This window comes from Macrosteles quadrilineatus, unplaced genomic scaffold (genome assembly GCF_028750875.1).
Source record: "Macrosteles quadrilineatus isolate MER2022 unplaced genomic scaffold, UCM_ALF_1.0 Scaffold_1__1_contigs__length_201487025, whole genome shotgun sequence".
Taxonomy (NCBI): Eukaryota; Metazoa; Arthropoda; class Insecta; order Hemiptera; family Cicadellidae; genus Macrosteles; species Macrosteles quadrilineatus.
The window spans coordinates 156,839,612-156,862,347 of record NW_026542594.1 but is presented as its reverse complement, the minus strand read 5'-3'; the positions used below and the strand labels follow the sequence as shown (position 1 = coordinate 156,862,347).

General features: G+C 35.8%; 1 protein-coding gene across 1 annotated transcript in view; it reads right to left on the bottom strand.

The window, feature by feature from the left end:
* Positions 1-1,651: 1,651 nt before the first annotated feature.
* LOC129001949 (cytoplasmic dynein 2 intermediate chain 1) overlaps positions 1,652-22,736 on the bottom strand; it is a 37,167-nt gene continuing 16,082 nt past the window's right edge. The window contains exons 14-18 of the mRNA XM_054429399.1: positions 21,662-21,810; positions 20,431-20,489; positions 4,226-4,386; positions 2,930-3,044; positions 1,652-2,028 (exon numbers count right to left, since the gene is read on the bottom strand). Coding sequence (XP_054285374.1) covers positions 1,906-2,028; positions 2,930-3,044; positions 4,226-4,386; positions 20,431-20,489; positions 21,662-21,810 — 607 coding nt within the window. The 3' untranslated portion in view covers positions 1,652-1,905. The remainder of the gene's footprint in view (positions 2,029-2,929; positions 3,045-4,225; positions 4,387-20,430; positions 20,490-21,661; positions 21,811-22,736) is intronic.

The window sequence follows — 22,736 nt, the reverse complement described above, 5'->3', positions numbered from 1 at the left end:
TAAAAAATGTGTAGAAGGAAAGTAGGTGTTCATGCAATTAACCGTGGAAGAGGTAGGTTCGGGGCATAGGCTACCACCATTTATTTCCTCAATTGAAATTGGACAAAGTGAGGTTTTTTATTATATGAGAATGGAGTTAACCACGTTTAATTACATCCTCAAGAAAATTGAAAGTGTTTTAGTGAAGTTTTGGGGAATTGGCATAAAACCTATCCATGCAGCAGAACGAATTTTGGACCAATAACAAATTTAAATATACTTGAAGGGAGTTTTAAACACCTTCTAAACTTGAGCTATCAACTCATTGACATTCATACTGCACTGTTAGTAGTTTGTAACTGACTGGTTCGGTCAACAAGCGCCGGAAAACAAGTACGAAACATTCTTGCGTGCTTGTCAGTACTTGTAACAAGCGCTTGCTAGCCGGCACAAGCTTTGTCTGTGAACGCACATGCTTGAAACTATGTTGACTTTTCTCATGCTGGTTCGAGCTTGCAAGCGCTTGCCAACAAGAGCTTGGAACAAGCTTTCTTTGTGAACGTACCCTCAGATTCGAGCTATCTTGTTTGACTTCAACACGATGACTTGATGGAGACCTTAACTTATGGACAGCTTCCGGATAAATCCACCCAGGGGAGTTAAAATACTAGACAAAGTTTGATGTGAACTCTGAGGAAACTTAACAAACATCATGGGAAGAAGAGTGCTTGAAAGTAAAACACGTATTGAGTTATGTTCTTGAAGGTAAGGTGACAAGTCCCAAAGCAAGATGGCGGACCAGGTCCAGAAGGATATGGAGAGTTGGGGCTTATAACGAGAAAGAAGCTTAGGACAAAACGTAATGGAAAGGCTGTGTAGACGAGGCCAAGTACCAACTTTTTATTTAAGAGACCACTTCAGTAATAGAGTAAGCAGGTTTGTAAATGATGTTCTTGTTCAGGTCAATAGTATTTTCCTCTACTATATCTATAATCATTTTAAATCTTTCCTCATCATCAAAAGTTTAAACCAACACACATACACTAATCATTATATCAATGTCTCAAATAGGTTGGAATGGTATAGATGCAATAAACAATAATTTCCAAAAGTGTATTTCCATTAAATTATAAGTATTGCATGGTAACATATGTTTTAGGCATATATTCATAAATGCATTGAAATTGTCTTTGTAAGGCCTCAACTGATTTTTATGTTAATCACCATATTAATTATAATATGTGAAAGAACTTATTGAATATAGTCTAACTAGTCTAAGTATAAGTCTAAGTAGGTACTCCAAAAAGGTCAAAAGTTCAAGTAATCACCATATTAATTATAATATGTGAAAGAACTTATTGAATATAGTCTAACTAGTCTAAGTATAAGTCTAAGTAGGTACTCCAAAAAGGTCAAAAGTTCAAGTAAGATAAAGTGATATCTAAAAACTTTATTCCTACGATGTACTGAAATTGAAATATTAGAATTTCAGTGCAATATTATTACATGAATAATTCATAGCTATTTGATCAAAGCTTATGTAAAAAGGTTATCTTATACTGTATCAAATCTTGAACAATAAAAATAGTTAAAAAATTTTGCATTCTAAATAAATATTCATATAAAATTAAAGAACCTTAGTTATATTTAAAACTGTAAATTTACATGTTACAGCATCTTGAATTATACAGAAAAAACAAATGTAGCCAACAAAACAATTCAGTGATAAATTTGTAGAGGGAACATATAGCGTTGGTAGATTTATATTTCTTTGCTTTTTATATTTTTAACAATGGATAAAAACTAGTGGTAACAAAAAATTCTAGTTCTAAAACACTATATTGTTATAAACTTAATGGCTAAAAAATAACAAATAAATTACAGTAATTTAATTAGTTACATCCCTATTTACCGCTCAGTACACAGCTAAAGAATAGTAATGTACCGACTAAAAATGCTGTGTTGTTCACTACTTTCTTTCTCAGGTAGAGCTACAAACTCATCTTTCAGGTTGAATATATCCACCGTTCCTACATCGGAAGCCACAGCCTGTAAAAAACCAATGCATTGGAATCAGTAACTGTAACAGAAATAAGTGTGTTTTATTATATAATTATATTGCCACACCTGTAAACAGTTGCAAAACACCACATTATTCATACTCGCTAGCTAAATCAGCTGATTTTACTGTTGGCATTTAAAAGGGCAGTTTTTTAAGGGTCTGTTTTGTGTACAAATCCGTAATTGCATGCCGCAACGGGGCTCATCACCATTTACTGGCATCATTTGTAAACAGAATGACACACATCTCATCTCTGTAGCTGTCATGTACTGTGTACACTGTGTGTTTTCAAAACAATCAAATCTCCCAGATGACTGGAGATTATGACCCTGATGCAAAGATAGTGTGGAAAGAGGAGAAATAGGCTAGGTAGTTTTAAATCGGCTGTAAAACTGCTAATTTTGGAAGGTATTGTGTTTTTGTAGAGTACCCAAACTCTTCAAAGAATACCACAAAAAAAAGGATTTCACCACCATTTTTACACTCTATAGCCCATTTCCGCACTCTACTACTAGCTAGTACTAGGTATTTCCCTATAGGGAAAATTACTAAAAACCGTCGAAGGTAAAGTAGTGTAGGTACACAACTTGCGTAAATAGTGTTAACAACACTCGTATAATATTTTAAGGCACTCGCCAAGGCTGGTACCGTACCTTAAATTTTCTACTAGTGTCATTAACACTATCTTTACGCAATCGTTGCGTAAGCTATTAAAGCCATATATAAAACCATATAAGATCAGGGACAGCTATGGGTCTAGTTACGAACCATCAAAAAGCTACTGACTTTTCTTAGGATCCAACCAGCAACATTTTTGATTGTTATAGGTAATCACTTTAACCACTCAGTTACTCAAATATTGTTGATCAGTCAAAAGTGTGGTCTTACCAACAGTTTGCTGCCCCTGTGGGGTGACAGACTAATACAAGTAATGTTTTCTCGGGTGAATGGAACAGACATCTCAGGGCAGATATCACTGGAGCACAGGTTCCATATATGAATACTGAAACAAAGCATATTACTGTTAACAGTACCCCTACACTCCAGAAGAAAAAAAATGTTGTTTGTTTGTTAATTTATAGGTGAATAAACTGACAGAAATATAACTAAACTAAAAAAAAAACACCTTGAGGTATTGTGCGTTGGTACCTAACGAGGAGGGTATATGACTTCATGTCGTTGAATAAGTTGTAGAATATAATTAAACATGTCTTTGTTTCATAGCACAAACTGGGAAGGAGTTCATACGGATGTGCATAGGATTGGGTGAACATATTTATATTAATCTCAAAACTAAGAAGTACAAATAAGTATGGTATCTAGTTTGTAAAGTAAATCCATTCTTGAGAACCCATTGTGGGGAGTGAGGGAAGAAGTAATGGGCTGTAGGTTAAGTATCTTTTTTAGACTCAATAAACAATATCTAGTTTGTAAAGTAAATCCATTCTTGAGAACCCATTGTGGGGAGTGAGGGAAGAAGTAATGGGCTGTAGGTTAAGTATCTTTTTTAGACTCAATAAACAATACAGTATTTCCACCAAACCCTTCTAAAACTTTTACAGAAATAATACCTCTCTAGATACAGTAGAATCTCGCTCATCCGAATCGGCCTTGTCCGGACTCCAGGCAGTCCGGATCGGCAATCGTGATTTTTTAGCGACACAGTACAGTAGAAGTCTGATTATCCGAGTGAAACGGGGCCGAGACTGCCTTGAATAATGAAAAAAATCGAATAACACAGCGGTAAAAACTACTACCGGTGGAAGTGCATATGCCCAGGCTATCATTACTGTAGACCTGGAACAAAATTCGCCCGAAAAAATTATTACCGGTGGAAGTTCATATGCCCGGCTATCATTACTGTGGACCTGGAACAAAATTGAAAAAACGGCTATATATAGTGCTGTGTATTTGCTCGACTCTCGATAGTCCGGATTTTTCATAATCAGGACCGGAAGTCCGGATGAGCGAGATTTTACTGTACCAACAATATGTTTACGGATTGAAACAAATTTTTTGTATTGACTTTTTTAAGGTTTGTAATTTTGTTAAAATAACCCAAGCTTTTCACTGATCTCCAAATTATTATACTTATTACAAAAATTTTTTAAAAAAAACATTGTGATAAAAGTATCATGTATTCACACCACTCCGTGTTATGTAGTGAAATTTTATTGGTATTACCAGGAATTAGAATCCAACACAAAGAACAAGCCAGGTTGGGTGGGAGACCACTGTAGAGCTGAGATGGCTGGACCAGAAGAGACTTCTGATGATGTCAAGTCTAGTAGAGGTCTGTCTGTTAGAGTTCTGTAGATCCTCACTCTACCAGTACTGTCTCCCACCTGTTAGAAAACCATTAGAAATATACCTACTGCTAAAATATCCTCAGAAATATACAGTTGCACCCATAGGCAATAGATGGTTCCAGTTGTGAAAAAAGGTTCAGTAAAACTACTTGTGTTAAGCCGCGTTCCCACGGGAAGTGAAATAGGAATACTTGGCACACTTGTCAACTTGGGTGTGTTGGTACCTGTACTGGGGATGGGACTACCACCTGTCATAAGGGCGTGGACTGTTCACACGAGCCATATGCTTCATAGTCTTTTGGATTTAGTTTACCTCTGAAATTCAACAATGTCAGAGTGTATTGTTGAGAGTTGTGTGGTTGTAAGTTCTGTTTTTAGTTGCATTTTAGTAGAAAAATTGAGATCACATGAACCGATTAGAAAAAAGAAGAAACAGCTTATTTGTCATTGTTCAAATTTCAAAGTTTCGCTGTCTTGAAATTTCACTACACCTGTTCCCAATGATTCCCACATATCAACACCAACACAAAATAATTGCCCAAAGCCAGCCCGAAATACAAAATGTAAGCTGTTCACAACTGAATACTAAACCTGTTTAATCTGAAGCGTGGCGATTCGTGGAACTACTACGGAGCGTATTTCACGAGTATGTGGTTCACCCCTTGCCACCTATGCCTCATGGGAAAGGGGCTTTAATTTGTCTTAAAATAACACTAAATGAATACCCCCTTTTCACAAAGCACCAACAGGGTAAGCTACTGTCCACTGCCCAGTTTCAAAAGAAACCTGGGAGATCAATGGGAAAAGGCCACCAAGGGAAAGTCATTGACTTAATGATTTATACTAAGCTTGAAGCTCTAAACATATAGCTACATGACAGATTGCTACATCAGATTTAAACAGAGCCAAATCAGTACCATCGTGGCCAGAATTTTAGGATCTGTGGTTGCATGGACGAAGCAAGTTCAGAAAGTAAGTTCTGTTTTGAAATAAAAGAGTAACAAGCACAGACACAAGAAAAAATAAACGGTATCAGCATTCTGACACATACTTTCTCCCATAAGTTTGTCAACAACCTTTATCATGTGTAAGCGGTGAGAGTAAATATACGGAAATGGGATATGTACAAATTTCTTCAGAATTTAAAGGATATAACATACTACATTTCATCAAAATCGTTCGAGCCAATTTTGGGAAAATCTGATTTTCCGTAATTTATTGGGGTTTTTATGGGAAAGTAACATAATTTACAATAACTTTTGAACCGTAATTTTTACAGAGATGGGATTTGTACCATTTTGTTCAGAATATAAAAGACTATAACATACTCAATTTTTATCAAAATTGTTCGGGCCATTTTTGGGAAGATTCAATTTTTCCATTATTTTATGTGGTTTTATGGGAAAATCCCCATTAAAAATAAAAATTTCTAAATACCCCCGCCGCAGCAAACCTGCAGACTAAGCGAATTTCTATTTGACTGATTGGATTTACACTGAAATGTCTACTTAAAAATATAACATTTATTCCCGATTTAAATAGAATTAGTTTAACAAGTACTTAGGTTTGCTGCATCAGGGAGGGTAAAACTGTTTTTTTTTGTAAAATGTTAATAGTTAGTAAGAAATAAAAAAATTTTCCAAATTTGATCAAAATATGTTCATAAACAAGCAAACTACAACAGTTTACTTATTCTCCATAAGAATAACATGGGAATTTTAAATTTACAATTTTTTGGAATTTTCTCCGTAACCATTAGGCGCATAATAACGCTTCAATATACTAAATTATTTGTTTTTTTAAGCTCTACAAAATGGTTTGAAAATAAATTGATAAAATTTTATGTTTTTTGGGTCAAAAATGGGAAAAACCTATTTTTACCCCATAAAACCCCCCGTAAACACCCGTTCCCATGGTCCGATCATGCTGGATCGCGAACTCGTTCGAATAAACGTAGGTTTACACGTTTGTACCAAATTTCATCAAAATCGGATCATTTTTGCTCGAGTTATCGTGCTGACGGACACATATATATATATATATATATATATATATATATATATATATATATATATATATATAAATATATAAATATATATATATGAATTTGAACGGATGGTGTTTTTGGCCTCTAGGGACCTCAAAATGAAAAAAAAAATCGGTCCCGCGTCCAGGTCTTACCATGAGTACTACGGTAATAGCTTATTCCCTATATGGGAAATTCGCTAATATTCCCTATATGGGAAATTCGCTAAAAATGAAAAAAAAAAACTATCAAAATTGTAAGGACCATAACATACTATGTTAAATCAAAACCGGATTTTTGTCTACAATCCTTTTTTCGTTATTTTATGGGGTTTTATGGGAAAATAACATAATTTACCATAACTTTTGAACCGTAATTTTTACAGAAATGGGATTTGTACCATTTTGTTCAGAATTTAAAGGGCTACAACATACTAAATTTTTATTAAAATCGTTCGGGCCGTTTTTGAGAAAATCAGATTTTTTCGGTTTTTTATGGGTTTTTATGGGAAAATCCCCATTAAAAATCAAAATTTCAAAAAAATGAAAAAAACGCCTGGAGATACCATGGAAAAGAACCTACATACCAAATTTCATTTAAATCGGACCACAGGTGTAGTCTCTAGCTCTGTACACATCCAGACACACAGACACACACACAGACACACACACACATACGGGGTTTTACCGAATACTCGCAAACACCTAATTGTGGCATCTTTCAACCTGCGGCCACCAGTGGATGAAGGAAGGTGGTAGAAACATGTCTGCATCGATATTTTTAATGAACACTCCATTTTAACATCTAACATTCCAGTTTTTAAATTGTGGCACCATGCCACAAATCGGTATATATCAACAGTGTGTGGACAGGATGCCACTAATGCGTTGTAGTGCTTGAGCGGTGTGTGCGCCCCCCCTACTTCTCGCGTGCGCTGTTGCCAGTTCTCCGTTCTAGTTCCTTCATTCCGTTCTGTATTCATGTGGCTATGCCCTAGCCGCTGTAGCTCATTTCCCGCGCTCATGACGTCGTCTTTTATTAGTGTAAGGATTTTATATGAAGTTTTTTTCAAAGCTCCAATAATTTTTACAATTATTGGATTTAAAGTCAATGAACCAAATGAAATGTCGTGAGGATTACATAAAACTACATGCTATTTTGTTGATATTTTATCGTCACATTGTATGTATGGTTTACGAACTGAGATACTTGGAATAAAGGCCTTAATGTGCTGGGTAAATTATCAGTTTCATGGGAATCTATATATTAATTACGTAAGCCGATTCTTTGCGTCAAAATTGTGGGCGACTGGGAAGTCGTAGAACGACGTGGGAGGGCTCAAATTAAAGGTCTTTATCCCATGACGGCGGGAAAAATAGTGAAATTCCCAAAATCTTAACACAAAATTAGATATAACGTACAATGTTCTCCATAAGAATAGCATTAGAAGGCATTTACTGCTGATTTTTGTTTACTTCAATCCAGCTGATCGTGATTTTATCATTAGCAAGTAAGCTTACATTTGGATTACTCATTTGCCAGTCAATTCTGCAATGTAATGTATACTAAAACCAACTATATAAAGGGATAACGTTACCTTTAATAATCAAGACTTTTTAGTTATGTCAAAGTTGAAATAAATTGTTTTCAAGATTTAAGAAACGATTCAAGATTAAAAGAAGATCTTCTTTGTTTTTATTTCAAAACATATGTAAAAGATTTATTCCAATTTTTTTTAAATTTACTAACATTTATATTTGAGATTTATTGTAGTGTTTAATCAATATTTTGTATGAAGTGGAATAACCTCAACGGTTACTCTTAGAAAACAATTTGGGAATAGAGATGAAGTAGGTTCGTACAGGTATTTAAATGAACCAAAAATATTTATGTCGTGATTAGTTTCGATAACTGGGTAATGGAACCCTAACTAGCCGCAAAATAGTTGGTAATTAGACGTTGACTAGGCCCTTTTTTGGTAGAATATGTAAATCAATCGTATCTTTAGGAGGATTAACACCACATACTTACACTAGGCTAATAGTGGTTTTTTAATGTTGATCACAAACAAATTTAGGTCCAAGTTCTGTCAATGGGATGCCTTTACTTAAGAATAATTTTGTTAAACCTTTACAAAATGAGCATAGACTTAGAAATAATAACTGGGTAGGGTATCTCAACACACCATTTTTTGCCTTTTCTTATTTGACGAAGACAATTTCCAATACTGTATTTCCATCGGGGAAGCCTTGTTATCAGCATTAACCAAAAAACCAAAGCTACCTTAATAAACCAATATTTATTCATAAACGTGTTTGCTGCCTTTAGCAGTTAAACTCAGGAATCATTCAAATTCTTTATTGAACATAACGTTATCAACAAAAGCAAACAAAGACAAACAACAAACTGTTTTGTTTTTTTTTGCACAAAAGATATGTTGTAGTGGGATATCTAGGCCTATCCTGACATATAGATAATTTGATTCTGAGTTTGTTTAAATATTCCAACAATAATTCCTTTTCCGTAGCTTTTTAGGGACTATGTCCCTACAAGCCACTAGTTTACATTAAAATACGCAATAAGTATGACTCCGTTTTTTCTGTATGCATATAATTAATTCAGGGTAATGTAAAAGTATGCGTAACGAATTTTTCACCTCACTATGATGTTTTTAGCTGTTTTACATACATTTGGCTGGTTTATATTGGTGGCTGAAAGCTACGTTTTGCTGGCCATGCCAGCTGTCATCGTCATATGGGGACCGAGCAGGGGTTTACATCCCTAGGGCCGCAAAATCACTTGTTCGCCTATTTACTTAAAACATTAATGTATATTAAATGCACAAGCTGTATCCATGGCATTGCAATAGACTTGTTTTTTGTCACAGCTGCCTAGACACTTATTTATTGTTATTTTTGATTTTGCTGATTCCTCAAAATATTTCACATAAATAAGAGGGACGTTATATTGCAAAACATACTTGGGTAAAAAAAAACCGCTCGTACCACGAGCCAAAATGGGTTTGCAGCTCTCGATCGTTTCACGTTCTCGACTTCGTCCCGAACTTAAAACCCGATATCGAGTAGGCAAAACCTCACTTTAGGCCCTAGGTACGAAATATACTATTTTTTTACGGTGGAATTAGAGACCCAAAGATTCTCACCCCGTTGCGAAGCATGGGCAGATAGTTAGTTATAAGATTATAAAGTCTTTACTGTTTTGTCTGTACATTGCGTAGACTCATGAAGTGTTTGGTTATTTCTACGTTGTATATAATAAGATAGCCGAAACGAGTCTTGTGTACTGGTGCTACCGCTGATGGCTTATGCATGTGTACGTTAGTAGCTAGCAGACAATTTGCCAACTAGGAACATGAAATCAGCTGTTCCCCGTCCTCACTGTCGCGGTTGCTCGCCTAGCTTGTCAACAGCTGACTGCTGTAAAAATTGGATGAGGCGACAGTAACTTTTTCTAGTACGCTTCTTTACCATGGCATCTGCTAATTCAATTTTGTCCTAAAAAATGTATACACATCTCTAAGATTTGTTGCCAACTAACAAGCAATTTAAAAAAAAAAAAAAAACTATTGTTAATCATCCTGCAAAACTGCTAATAATTCATGATCAAATTTTCATCAGAATTCCGTTAGTTTAAATCAACGATCACATAAGACCAATAGATGGAGCACATCTATATAACTAACATACAAGCAGTTGAAGCCAGGTCCGCTATCTTAGTGCAGGTTAGAAGTGGTAGATGCCAATGAAAACGGCACCAAAACTCAATGTCCAGCTTCAAAATAACTTGACATTTAGACTAAAGGTAAATCGTTGACACTTCGTGTGGAAGATTTCAATTAGTCTAGGACACTATTGGTTCTAATTAAAAGCTCAAAAGTTTATATTTTCTATTTTAAATCTTGAAATAAAGTCGGTACTTTTAAATGAGTTTTTAAATATGACATAACAAAGTTCGTCGGCTGCTACTGTTTTTATTTCTTCGTCAGGTAAGTAAAAAAACGGTGGATTTTGTGGCTAAAGAGATCAATTTCTTGGATAATATTTTTTTTTTAATTTTTATAAAGGAGAGTTGTATAAAGAGTTTCAGAAACCATCTTGTGACTTTGAAAATTTTTACATTGTAAACCAAACGCTAAACCTTTAACACACTTTAATACGATATAGATACATATATTATAAATTAATTTGTAGCTTTTTAGAATTTTTCTTTCGCCCAACAAGTTTTTGTAATTATTGTTAACTAACTTTTTCTAAGATACGGTAAACGCTAGGAAACAAATTAAAAGCGTATTTTAAAGGCCATTGTTCAACCGTCATGAATTGTTACATACCAACCTTTAGAGCCCATTGGTGACATTGGGGGGTGGAAGTCTAAATTTAGTTCATTACAATTACGTCAATGACCTTGAGCTCTGCTAGTAAGATGCTGTGGTATGGTAGCGTGTCGGGGAGAAGGGTTATTGTTCATGCTTACTCATTCGCTCTTACCCACAAACAAATTTATTTCAAGCCTAAAATGAAGAATGTAGATCTAACTTCTATATTCGTTTGGAAAACGTCAGTAAGAGGCAAGTCTAGACTGTTCCTATGTCTGCGCGGTCCATCACTAGTTGACTTTCTTTACTTATTTTTTTTTGAAAGCCTATGTGTCGATTATGTATCTTGAGCAATGTAAAATCAAGATGACGTTGTTCAAACTAAGATATAAGTTTGGACTTCCTTATGTGACCAAAATGGTCGCCTACAGAGCAACAGAAGAATCTACAATTTCTTATAAAATCAGTTTTATTGACATTTGCAGACAGTTTTATATAATTGTTTTAAGGAAACCCAAAATCTATTGGCAATCATAAGTTAATATGATTTGAACTTTTTGCCTTATACAAATGAAATACCATGTGCATATTGGTCCTCTGGTCCTGTTAATACAATTTTTTGAAGGGTTTCTTTTATAATTTAAAACTATATCATTGCACAAGCATTTTCAAGGACTCTCTGCAGTTTTGCGTACTCTTGCAACTACTAATTCAAGAATCAGTTTGATGACCGATTAAAAATAATGTGTTTATACGTTATAAAGATTCAACTGTTAAATATCATAGTTTTTGAGGGTGGGACTGGAATTTTAGACTATATTAAAGATTTGCATTCATAGTAGAACATTATATACTTTAAGTAAACCAACAGAAAAAGATTGTTTAAAATTTTCAAGTTCATTTTAGAACAAACTGTTTGCTCCGCCTCCCAGTTAACTGAGAATTTCAAGAAGTAGAAACATATTAAATAAATAATAAGTGAAGTTAAATATATCCCACAGTGATTTTAAAAAACATTACACAAACTTCACGGATGCCAATATACTTCTAACAACCTTACTAGGAATTTCCTAAAACTGATATTGTACGTTGAAATAGGTTTATCTATCTATCTATTCTATTGTATATCCTATTCTATACTATTATAAAGAAGAGGGGGTGTCTGTGTGTGTGTTTGCATGAGATAATCTAAAAAAATACTGATCCGACTATGCTCAAATTGCACACAAATGAAGCTACAGCTCCTAGGATACATATAGAACTATAACCGCTTCGATATTCACCTAGGGCTTTGCCCCGTGGGCTTTCAAAAATCTGAGATGAGAGATTTTAAAGTAAATATTGATTGATGGTATCCATGGTAACAAAGAACAAACCTAGTAAGTTTAAAAATACCCCCGCTGCAGCAAACCTGCAGACTAAGCGAATTTCCATTTGACTGATTGGATTTACACTGAAATGTCTACTTAAAAATATAACATTTATTCCAGATTTAAATAGAACTAGTTTAACAAGTACTTAGGTTTGCTGCATCAGGGAGGGTAAAACTGTTTTTTGTCAAATGTGAATAGTTAGTAAGAAATAAAATCATTTTCCAAATTTGATCAAAATATGTTCACAAAAAAGCAAACTACAACAGTTTACTTATTCTCCATAAGAATAACATGGGAATTTTAAATTTACAATTTTTTGGAATTTTCTCCGTAACCATTAGGCGCATAATAACGCTTCAATATACTAAATTACTTGTTTTTTTAAGCTCTACAAAATGGTTTGGAAAGAAATTGCTAAATTTGATGTTTTTTGGGTCAAAAATGGGAAAAACCTATTTTTACCCCATAAAACCCCCCGTAAACCCCCGTTCCCATGGTCCGATCATGCTGGATCGCGAACTCGTTCGAATAAACGTACGTTTACACGTTTGTACCAAATTTCATCAAAATCGGATCATTTTTGCTCGAGTTATCGTGCTGACGGACATATATATATATATATATATATATATATATATAAATATATATATATGTATATGAATTTGAACGGATGGTGTTTTTGGCCTCTAGGGACCTCAAAACGGAAAAAAAATCGGTCCCGCGTCCAGGTCTTACCATGAGTACTACGGTAATAGCTTATTCCCTATATGGGAAATTCGCTAAAAAATGTAAACAAGCAGAACTAACTGTCAAATTGATTTTGATTTCTCAATTCAACACAGCTGGTTCAAACCTTATTAAATACTGCACGAATATTAGAACAGAGCGGGTAAGGATTATAAATTTAAAATAATGATGTCACTAGCCTGAATTTAATTAACATTACCTAAAGGAGCTGTCAAACCATATGTTAATGTAATTTCATTATTATAGGATTGTTTCAGTTACAGTACTTCATTTGTTTATGATCTAACTATACTGAGTCTGTTATAATATTTGTGAAATGTTGTAATATTATTTATTTATTTTTATAATAATTCATTTTAAAATAAATCATTCAATGGATATAGGAAATAATCAACATTCTATATTGCCCTATCAACCTAGGCCCTTATCCTGAGTTATGGGGTATATTCTTTTGATTTATTTGTTTGTAAACAGTAATATAACCCCCCTGCCCCAGCAAACCTATAGACTGAGCCAATTCCCGTTTGCCTGATTATAATTTCGCTAAAATATGTTAGAAAATTGCCCTATTAACATGTTTGGAACTATTGTGATAGGTTTTCGTTTACAGTGCATACCATTAAACACATTCTTTTATTATAGGTATATGTGTGCCACACTATAGGATACCGTATAAATTAAAAGACCATATTTTCTTAGACCGTTTCCTCTCCCATCACTGCAATGATCATGTTCTACTTGTTAAAATATTATAGACAGACAAGACAAAAATGATAGACTATTAGGACTTTACAAAAGATTGTATTTATTTGACTGTTTACAAAAAATAATAATCGATAAAACATATGTTAGTTAAACTGTATATGAAAGAAGGCAGGCATAGATTAGACATAGATTATTACATTCTCTCCCCCCCAAGAACTAACCATTCAAAAATTAGTTTCTTTTTCCTTTTCATTAGTTTTTTCTTTGGAGCAATAGTAATTTTTGGCCGAGGCTTGCGAAGGCTAACTTTGGCACTCACCAGTTCTTTAGTAATTTTCACTTTGAGCATAAGTTTACTTCTTTGTTGTTTGATTTCTTTGAATATTTCATAATACTTCTTATTCCTCTGGTTATCACTGCTGGACTTGTTGTGGTACTGTGAGATGTCAAAGCTCTCGTCACTGACCAGGTTAATTGAATCGTCCACTAGTGACATTCTCCTCACAGTCTCGTCTCTGGATATTTTCATAGGTGACAAGTTGGGATTGTCCTCCACACTGTTTCTTAGCACCTCCGCCATCTGCTCTTCAAGACACCATTGTGGCATCGTAAGTTCCTGTGAGCGACTACAGTTGTGTTTAAACAAGGCCATCAGACATGGGAACTTGCAGCCACACTGAGCACACTTGTTTGTTTGATTGTCATCGTTATTCTTGTGCTCCTTCCAGCACACACGTTTCTTCTTGTGTCTGTAGAAGAAGGTATTGTCAAACTGCACATCGCATCCACCACAAATTTTCAACTCTGAATCGTTCTCCGTTTTCTTCATTTCCCATAGAGGTTTGGCTTTAAGTTTTTTGTCTTCTGTTTTCACATTCTTCCTTTTGCCAGTTACCGCAAAGATCTTGTTCTTGATTTTGACACTGGATTCCAGCATGGTTTCCTTCAAGACTTCAAGTATTTTGGAATTTTCTATCGGCTCATCGTCAACTAGGCCTATTTCATTTTCTTTATCAGGCTCTTCCGTTTTCTCTCCAACCACTCGGACTGTCTGGACACTGGTGAGAATATCAGAATGTTTCTCAGAGTCTTGAATATCCTTAGCCTCCAGGGGTTGGCATTCCTTCTCTAACGCTTTTTCTTTTATTGGATCCCTGTCTAAGTGTGCTGTTTTGATTTTCATATCTTTGTTTCGAGTCCTTTCTTCTTGTGAGATGTTTTCTGCACCATATTTGTCAATCTCAAATGATTCCTTTGCTGTTTTGTACAATTTATCATATTTAAAACATGTCAGAGCAAAGTTGTCATCGATACGTCCTCCACTGTATTCTGAACATTTTCCATGCAACGACCAGCCTAAGTAACTCCAGGATAAAACTGGCGTGTTAGGAGGCCCTTCCACAACTTTCCTTGTCAATATTAGGTTGCAATTGTCTTGACCAATCAAGATGGTAGGTTTGGCATGAGATGTTGGTAGAGGTTGGTCGATTGAATTTAAATGAGACCATGTCTCACGAAGCTTTACTGAATCGATCGACTGTTGGGGTAAATCTAGAGGTGATTGAGTTCTTACATTACTTAATGTGAACACTTCATCTTCATAGAACCCTTTTATTTTAAGTTCAACTCGTCTGGACGTTGGGTCAAAATGTTTAGTTGCATTTGACCAACAAGTGGTAAGGGGTTCAATGCTACCACTGATGCCTAATTTATCGGCAGTAGTCGAATCTAGCAGAGATATGGTTGAACCGTCATCTAAAAGTGCATATGTGTCGATCTGACAGCTTGGACCATATAACGTTACTGGACATGTTCTTAGTAAAACACGGTTATTTACCGAGTGATTGCTTATAATTTCTTCTTTCGATTGACCTTCCTGCCTGAAAGTGTTCTGTGCTCTGTCCCGGCTGATTTCTTGGGAATTTTTAGAGGCACTGTCAGTATGCAGAAGGCGATGGTGGGATAGTTTGCACCCATTGATTCCACAAGGTTTCTTTAACTTACAAAATTTGATGTGGTGACGACGGAAGCAAAAGAAACACAGTCTTTTCTCAATTATCATCTTCCACCGCTGCGGGACTTCTGCTTTTCTGAAAAGCTTACATTTATCGGTTTCGTGACTCTCCGAACAAAACATACAAACGTTTTCATTGGGCGAATTAGTAAAAACTGGTTTAGGGTCACTTCTCTTCCGCGTTGTCTCCTCGGGTGGACGAAAATAAATACTCATAATGGAACACTGATTTTCAAGCCAGTTACAGAATACTTTCAGGTCAGTAGGTTTTTCTAAATGCATGCTATTTACATGTTCAGCCCACCTGTACTTCAGGGTATATGGGAGCTTACTTAAAAGTTCATTCAGCAAGAGAGGATTTATTAGGTACATTTCCAAATCCAACGACTCTGCGGTAGAGGTCAGGTTTAAAAGAGTTGTTGAAAACTCAATAAGGCTGACAGCGTCATCCTCCTTGACTGGTTGGAGCATGCGCGCCTTCTTCAACATCGACTCGACTATAAACTCTGGACGTCCAAAACGCATTTGTAAAGTTTTCATTACTGTACTCAAATTTTTACCTGATATAAATAGAGGTTTTACCATTTTAAAGGCATCTCCCTCCAGACAATTTCTTATTCTGTCAAGGTTTTCATCGTCATTAAAAAGGTGTTTAGTCTTATTGTAACAGGAATAGAACATGGGCCATTCGTCCGGTTTCCCGCTGAAGGATGGAAGACGCTGTCGGCATGAGACAGGTTGGTTGGGGTTAGATGAATTGATAGCTTTTGAAAAGGAGTCTGCTAGTTTATCAATAGCCGTAGACACGATGGCTGACGATGTTAAAGGAACTGACGGTTCCTCATTCAGCCACCTATTGACTTTGACATTAGAGTCCTCCTCAACAGTAGCAATATTGAAGCTTACCTTGTCAGGGTCTTCATTATCTTCCAATTCCAAATGACGACTGCCCAAGACTGAGGCGCACTGACTACTTCCCAAGACCGAAGCAGACTCAAGTTCGGTCCTTACTCTCAGCAGACGCTTCTGTCGTTCTAGTTCTCTTGCTTCAGCTTGACGTTGTCGTTCCATTTCCCTCTCCTCTCTTTGCCTTTGTTGTTCCTGCATTTGACGCTCCATCTCTTGTCTCTGTCGCTCCATCTCCTTTTCTTCAAATTCTTTCAGCCGTTGCAACTCCCTTTCTTCGTGTATTTTCTCAAGCCTGTTTATTTCTTCTATTTCTTCTAGTTGCAGTTGAACTAACCGGCGCTTGCTGGAAGTTGAAGATTTGGTTTTTGACTTAGAAGGTGGTTTTAGAGATTGACTATCTCCTTCTTTGGGTTCATCATTCTTGTCATTTGCATTTTCTGGGGAATATCTATTTGGAGGGTGTTTCTCTCTCCCTGACTTTCGGATTGACATATTTCTTGACATAATTTATATCCCGGGTTTCGGCACCAATGTTAAAATATTATAGACAGACAAGACAAAAATGATAGACTATTAGGACTTTACAAAAGATTGTATTTATTTGACTGTTTACAAAAAATAATAATCGATAAAACATATGTTAGTTAAACTGTATATGAAAGAAGGCAGGCATAGATTAGACATAGATTATTACACTACTTATATGCCAACCCCGTACGAAGGTCGGGTATTCTACTAGTTATTAATACAGTTGAGAATACTAAAGGTTCTACAAAACAAAACATTGAATAATAAAAATACATTTGTATGAAAGTAACAGATAGATTGACAAAATTGTAAAACGATCGTATAATATCTAACAATATCAAATTATTTACAGTATCACGGTTACAACTTTTAAACTACTTTTGTTATGACTCAATGTTAACCTCTTTAGGACCTTTCATTTTATACTTTTGTTAGTGGGGACTGGTTAAAACACCACAGTAGGTTTTACAAATATGATTGTGAGATGATATTATAATCTGAACTAGATTATGCGTGTTGATAATAATATGTATTTTAATTTAAGTACTTTATTTGATTCGGTTATATGTTTAACTCATATAACATTTGAACATGGATTGAAACATTAGATGTCTTTGGAATACTCTGAGAGTGAGAAGCAAAACATAACTTTCAGCAATGATGCATCGAAATCTACCTTTACTGACTGATTCAGAAATGTAATTGCAAAATATTTTGTCAACATGACTAAAATGTTAAAAAAAAATAGATGTATCAGCACAAAATAGTTTGTAAGATAAAAAAAGCAGTCTAGGACAACTTATATAGCGTTTTAACCTCAAACATTGTTATCGTTTCAGTGTACAAATTCAATTGATACAAAATAACTACGTTACCAATTTATGTTTGTAAACAAAAATCAATTTTTTAATGGTTACGTAATAGCTATTTACATTACAAGTGTAGTAAGAGCGTTTTTACTTCACGCAGGTGAATGTTGTGCAACGAGCGGAAGCGAGTTGCATAATTCACCTAAGTGATGTAAACAGCACGCTCTTGCGTAACGTGTAACGTACAAGATTTTACCTGACCCGACAATAAACATGGGTTTACGTACAATATTTTTCATTATCCATTTCACTCATCTTCTATCAGTAACGTTCTTTTACTAACAAAAGCTAGGTTAGGTAGGAAAATACTTTAAAGCATAATAATAACATTCAAGCGCACAGCTGATTTCTAGCGTTGAACATCGTTGGCTCCATAGAGTTATATTTTTTAAGTTAAGCACTCAATGTTATTTAAATGGGTTTCTTTACATCACCGAGTGAGTTTTTGATACTTTACATCACTCGAGAAGTAAGGAAGTTGTATACATCACGCTTGGGATAGGGAAGTTTAACATGGCGGGTTAGGTAAATCAATTTAAATTATTATTTACTACACAAATTATTTGTAATGTAAAACATTGTTCACCACTCGGAGCAAAAGTATATTATTTATGGTACTTAAATTGTTTTATAGTACGTGGCAGTATAGTATTTTATTAGTTTATTAGTTGCTTGTTGCACTGTTCTACACACTGCTCAAGCTCTACAGCTCATTAAGTGGCATCCTGTCCACACACTGTTGATATATACTGAATTGTGGCATGGTGCCACTATTTTGAGTGTAAGCTGGCGCGAGAATTGGCAACGTAGCATTAGGAAAGTTATAGTTCCGGCGGACGGCGCGAGGCGCGCTAGCTACCTGTATGGTTTCGTGTTCCACAATTCGGTGTGTACCTGCGCTACTTAAACTCACATCAACGAGTTCAAAAATACTCACTTGTGGCATGTGATGTTTAAACGACGTAATAATGCTGGAAAACCTCAAAAATGATCGAATTAGCTGTGGCACCCTGAAAAAGGTGCCACAATTTTTGAAGGTGCCACAGTACGGCCGTGTGCCTGTGAAGGATGCCACTATTCGGTGAATACAAACACACAGACACACACACACACACACAGACATCACTTCGAAAACCACTTTTTTGGGTCCAGGGGGACCCAAAACGAATATATCCACTCAAAACTCAAACTCGAAAATTTTGACGAAAACAATACTTTCTCCATATACTATGGTATAGGGGGAGAAAGTAAAAATATTTAAAAAATCTACAACTCTTACACTATCTTTTGACATTACTCCCACAATTTTCGAGGCATTTGCCATAGCGTAGTACAAGTTTGAGTATACCCTCCTTGTAGAATGTTGCCGCCTGTGTAGTTTACCACGAGGTTACACGTTCTTTCAGCTCTTCATCGCAGATTAACCGCTGACCGCCAAGAAAAGACTTCAGATTGCGAAACAAATTAAAATTGCTTTTGGAGCGAGGTCAGGGCTGTACGGAGGATGGTCAAAAACGTCTCATAGCCAAAGCCCTGAAGTGTCTTTGTCTCATTTGGGGTGTGTGGTCGAGCATTGTCATGAATGAAAACCACCCCTTTTGTGAGCATTCCTCGGTGCTTATTCGGTATTGCGCAGCGCAGTTTCCTGAGTGTCTTGCAATAAGAATATTTATTGATTGTTTGGCCTCGCAGCAAAAAATGAATAAGCAAAATGCCTTTTCTGTTCCAGAAAACTGTGCACATGACCTTTCGAGATGTCAAGATTTGCTTTTGTTTGATTTTTGCCTGGGACGTAGTGTGCCTCCATTCCATTGATTGACGCTTGGTTTCAAAGTTATCACAAGCAACCCAAGATTCATCTCTTATGACTATATGCGATAAAATGTATCGCCATTCTATTCTCGCCATAAAGAGTCAAAAGGGGCGGTTTTTGTCCCATTCAGAAAGGGCTTTAGGCACCCAACGTGCACAAAGTTTACAAAAGTCAAGTTTTTCAGTAACAATCTCGTAAATTACTGTTTGTGAAACTTGTGGAAATTCACGTGCAAGAGCACTTATGGTAAACTTACGGTTTCTTTAATCTTCTCATTGACTGCACCAATCAGTTTATCGTTTACACAGGTGGACACTGGACGTCCACTTCATTCCTCATCATGCACTGTATTAAGCCTATTTGATTGCCCTTCTTTGAACTGTCGAACCCATCTTTTCACCATTGAATCACTCATTACATTGTCCTCATAAACCTCACAGATTTTTCGGTGAATGTCAACTACTTTAAAGTTTTTTGCATTGAGAAAACGAATCACCGGTCAAATTTCACAATAGGCGGGATTGTCAATTAACACAGTCATTATGAACAAGCGCTACAAAGTGTACGACAACAATAGCGAGTTCAAAATGCCATAATTTCCTTTTGGTTGACACAGAATAACTACTGCACATGTGTTAAAATGTGATCGCAGCGCTCCGGAGAGTAGGGTAAATGGAACTTACTTTCCGAACATACCTTGTATATAGGTTAAACAGTCCTATAATGGCTGTAATAAATGCTAAAAGATTTGTATACATACCATGAACAATGGATATCCACACCTTGAAAACTCTATACAGGTGATTCTTGCATTTGATCCTAAAAAAATCAAATAAATTATGTACCATGCAAAAACGCTGGTATATAACTAACAGCTTTTTTGTTTTTGTCTACTCTGGTGGCATTTTTTTTATAAAAAAATAAATAGAATAAACTGTGCTTAAATGATTTTGGTACATGATTACAGCTAACTGTATAGGTAGAGTAAAATTTGCCCACAACAAAACAGTACACAAAGTAATAAGAGACACAGACAAATATGTCTGCCTGCTTGATGTTGCTTATTACCCTTAACCATTCCTTAACCTAAATTCATGAAATAAAAAATGTATCCCATTTTTTAAGTTACAAAGAACACTTTTAAAATGTTGTCATTTCCAAAAATCCAAAGCCAAAAAACAATGAACATAAACAAAAATATAATAGCAGCATTATACACCTTCTATGAAAGCAGATATATACACTTTCCTTCTACAATGTATAGAGTACAATGTTTGGAGTTCAAATATAGCTATGATCAGATATAAAACCAAGCTTTTAATCTATGAGAATAAATTTAACTTCCTTTGCAGTTAGAAGAGTTATTTACTATTTTTATCATAAATATGTTTTCTATTGGTCAAAGACAATAGAAACAGAAACTCAACCTTTTAACAACATCTCCAAAAAGTAAAAAGGCCAAATGTTTCAAGTACCAGAAACAAAAAAAATCCTGATCAAAACAACAACTGTTGATTGTTGGCAGGAATTCAAAAACTACCAATTAGGAAATTACCACTTCCGAAATGCTATTATGTGTAAATTGTTCAAATTTGACAACCATTGTAATTGTAGGATTTCTAAGGTATGTTCGGATTACCACAGTTATGGTAAATAAGCTACAGTAAAGTGTAGGGTACAGCTTCTACTCTGCTACAACACATAATAAAGTTATCACAACCTTTATTAATCATACACTGCATGTACTTGTTAAAATATTCAAAACTTCACTTTCATCCCCCCTCCCAAAATCAGCACGATTTCAACTAGAACCTTATGCTAAAAATTCATGAAAGGGTAGTGAAGAGTTCCTGCAGCAGTAAGGCAACATGTAGTTCAAGGTCTGGTGGTACTTGTCCGTAAAAAGTTACCCACTTAACAAAAAACTTTTTACAAAAAAAAATTAAGGAGTGTGATCTAGAGTTGAGTGAGAATAACAGTTGAATATTCACCTGATGACTGAGTGTAGAACTGTGGCTTGGCTCTGCATGAGGTCTGTTGAGTGTGGAGTACCAGGCCAGAGTTGGTGCCAACGTATAAGTTATTGGGTTTGAGATTGTCCACAGCTAGGCAGCTACACTGGATCCCACCTTGATCTGGCCTGAAACACCATTTTTGGATTTCAGGGGAAGACTGGAATTTTGGTGGTGACAGACCTTTTTACCAGGTGGGCCGAAGCATTTACCATTCCTGAAGCTACATCGGGAAGAATCCTACAGATCCTACGAACAGAGGTCTTTAGTCGTTATGGTTATCCACAATGGACTGGTTATAGACTGGTTATATAGTCGTTATGGTTATAGACTGGGACGGGTGGCGTCGTCCTGTAATCCAGTTACTAGGAGGTCACGAATTGTGGATATTTATAGGCATGCACTGTGGATGTGATACTCTCTGGTGTGGATTAATGTCCGCATGAGTGAGTACTACGACTATCCGCAATGCAAAAATGTGGTTCGGATTCCACTATAAACTGTAGGTCCCTTTTAGTTGCCATTAGCTGCATGGGCTATTAATTAACAGCTGTGTCTAAGGAATATGTCGGCCTTAGTCACTAACAAGACTACAAGATCGCGCCACTCATCCTACACTCATCTCCATTCATACTTGGCTTAAAATACCTACTTTGTATGGTCGCCATTTCATCAAAAAGTATTAAAAAGATGTCTTCTCACAGATAATGGCAGTCCGTTCACGTCAAAACATGGTTGCAGACTTTAACTGAGTGGGCTATTGAACACTGGACAACGCCAATCTAGCATCCTCAGGCAAATCCTACTGAACGGAGAAATCAGGAGCTTAAGAAGCTGTTCAGAATTCAATTGTTTGACAAAGAACATACCAAATGGGATCAACACTTGCATGAGTCTCTCCTGGCCATCAGACAGCGAGTGAATCGCGTCACAGGCATCTCCCCAGCAGAACTTTTTCTTGGTCGGGAAATATAAAGAACTGGTGAGTGGAACTTTATGCATGAAAAGTCTCCTGAAACTATGAATTTGACTGCATGGCATGAAGAAAACGCAA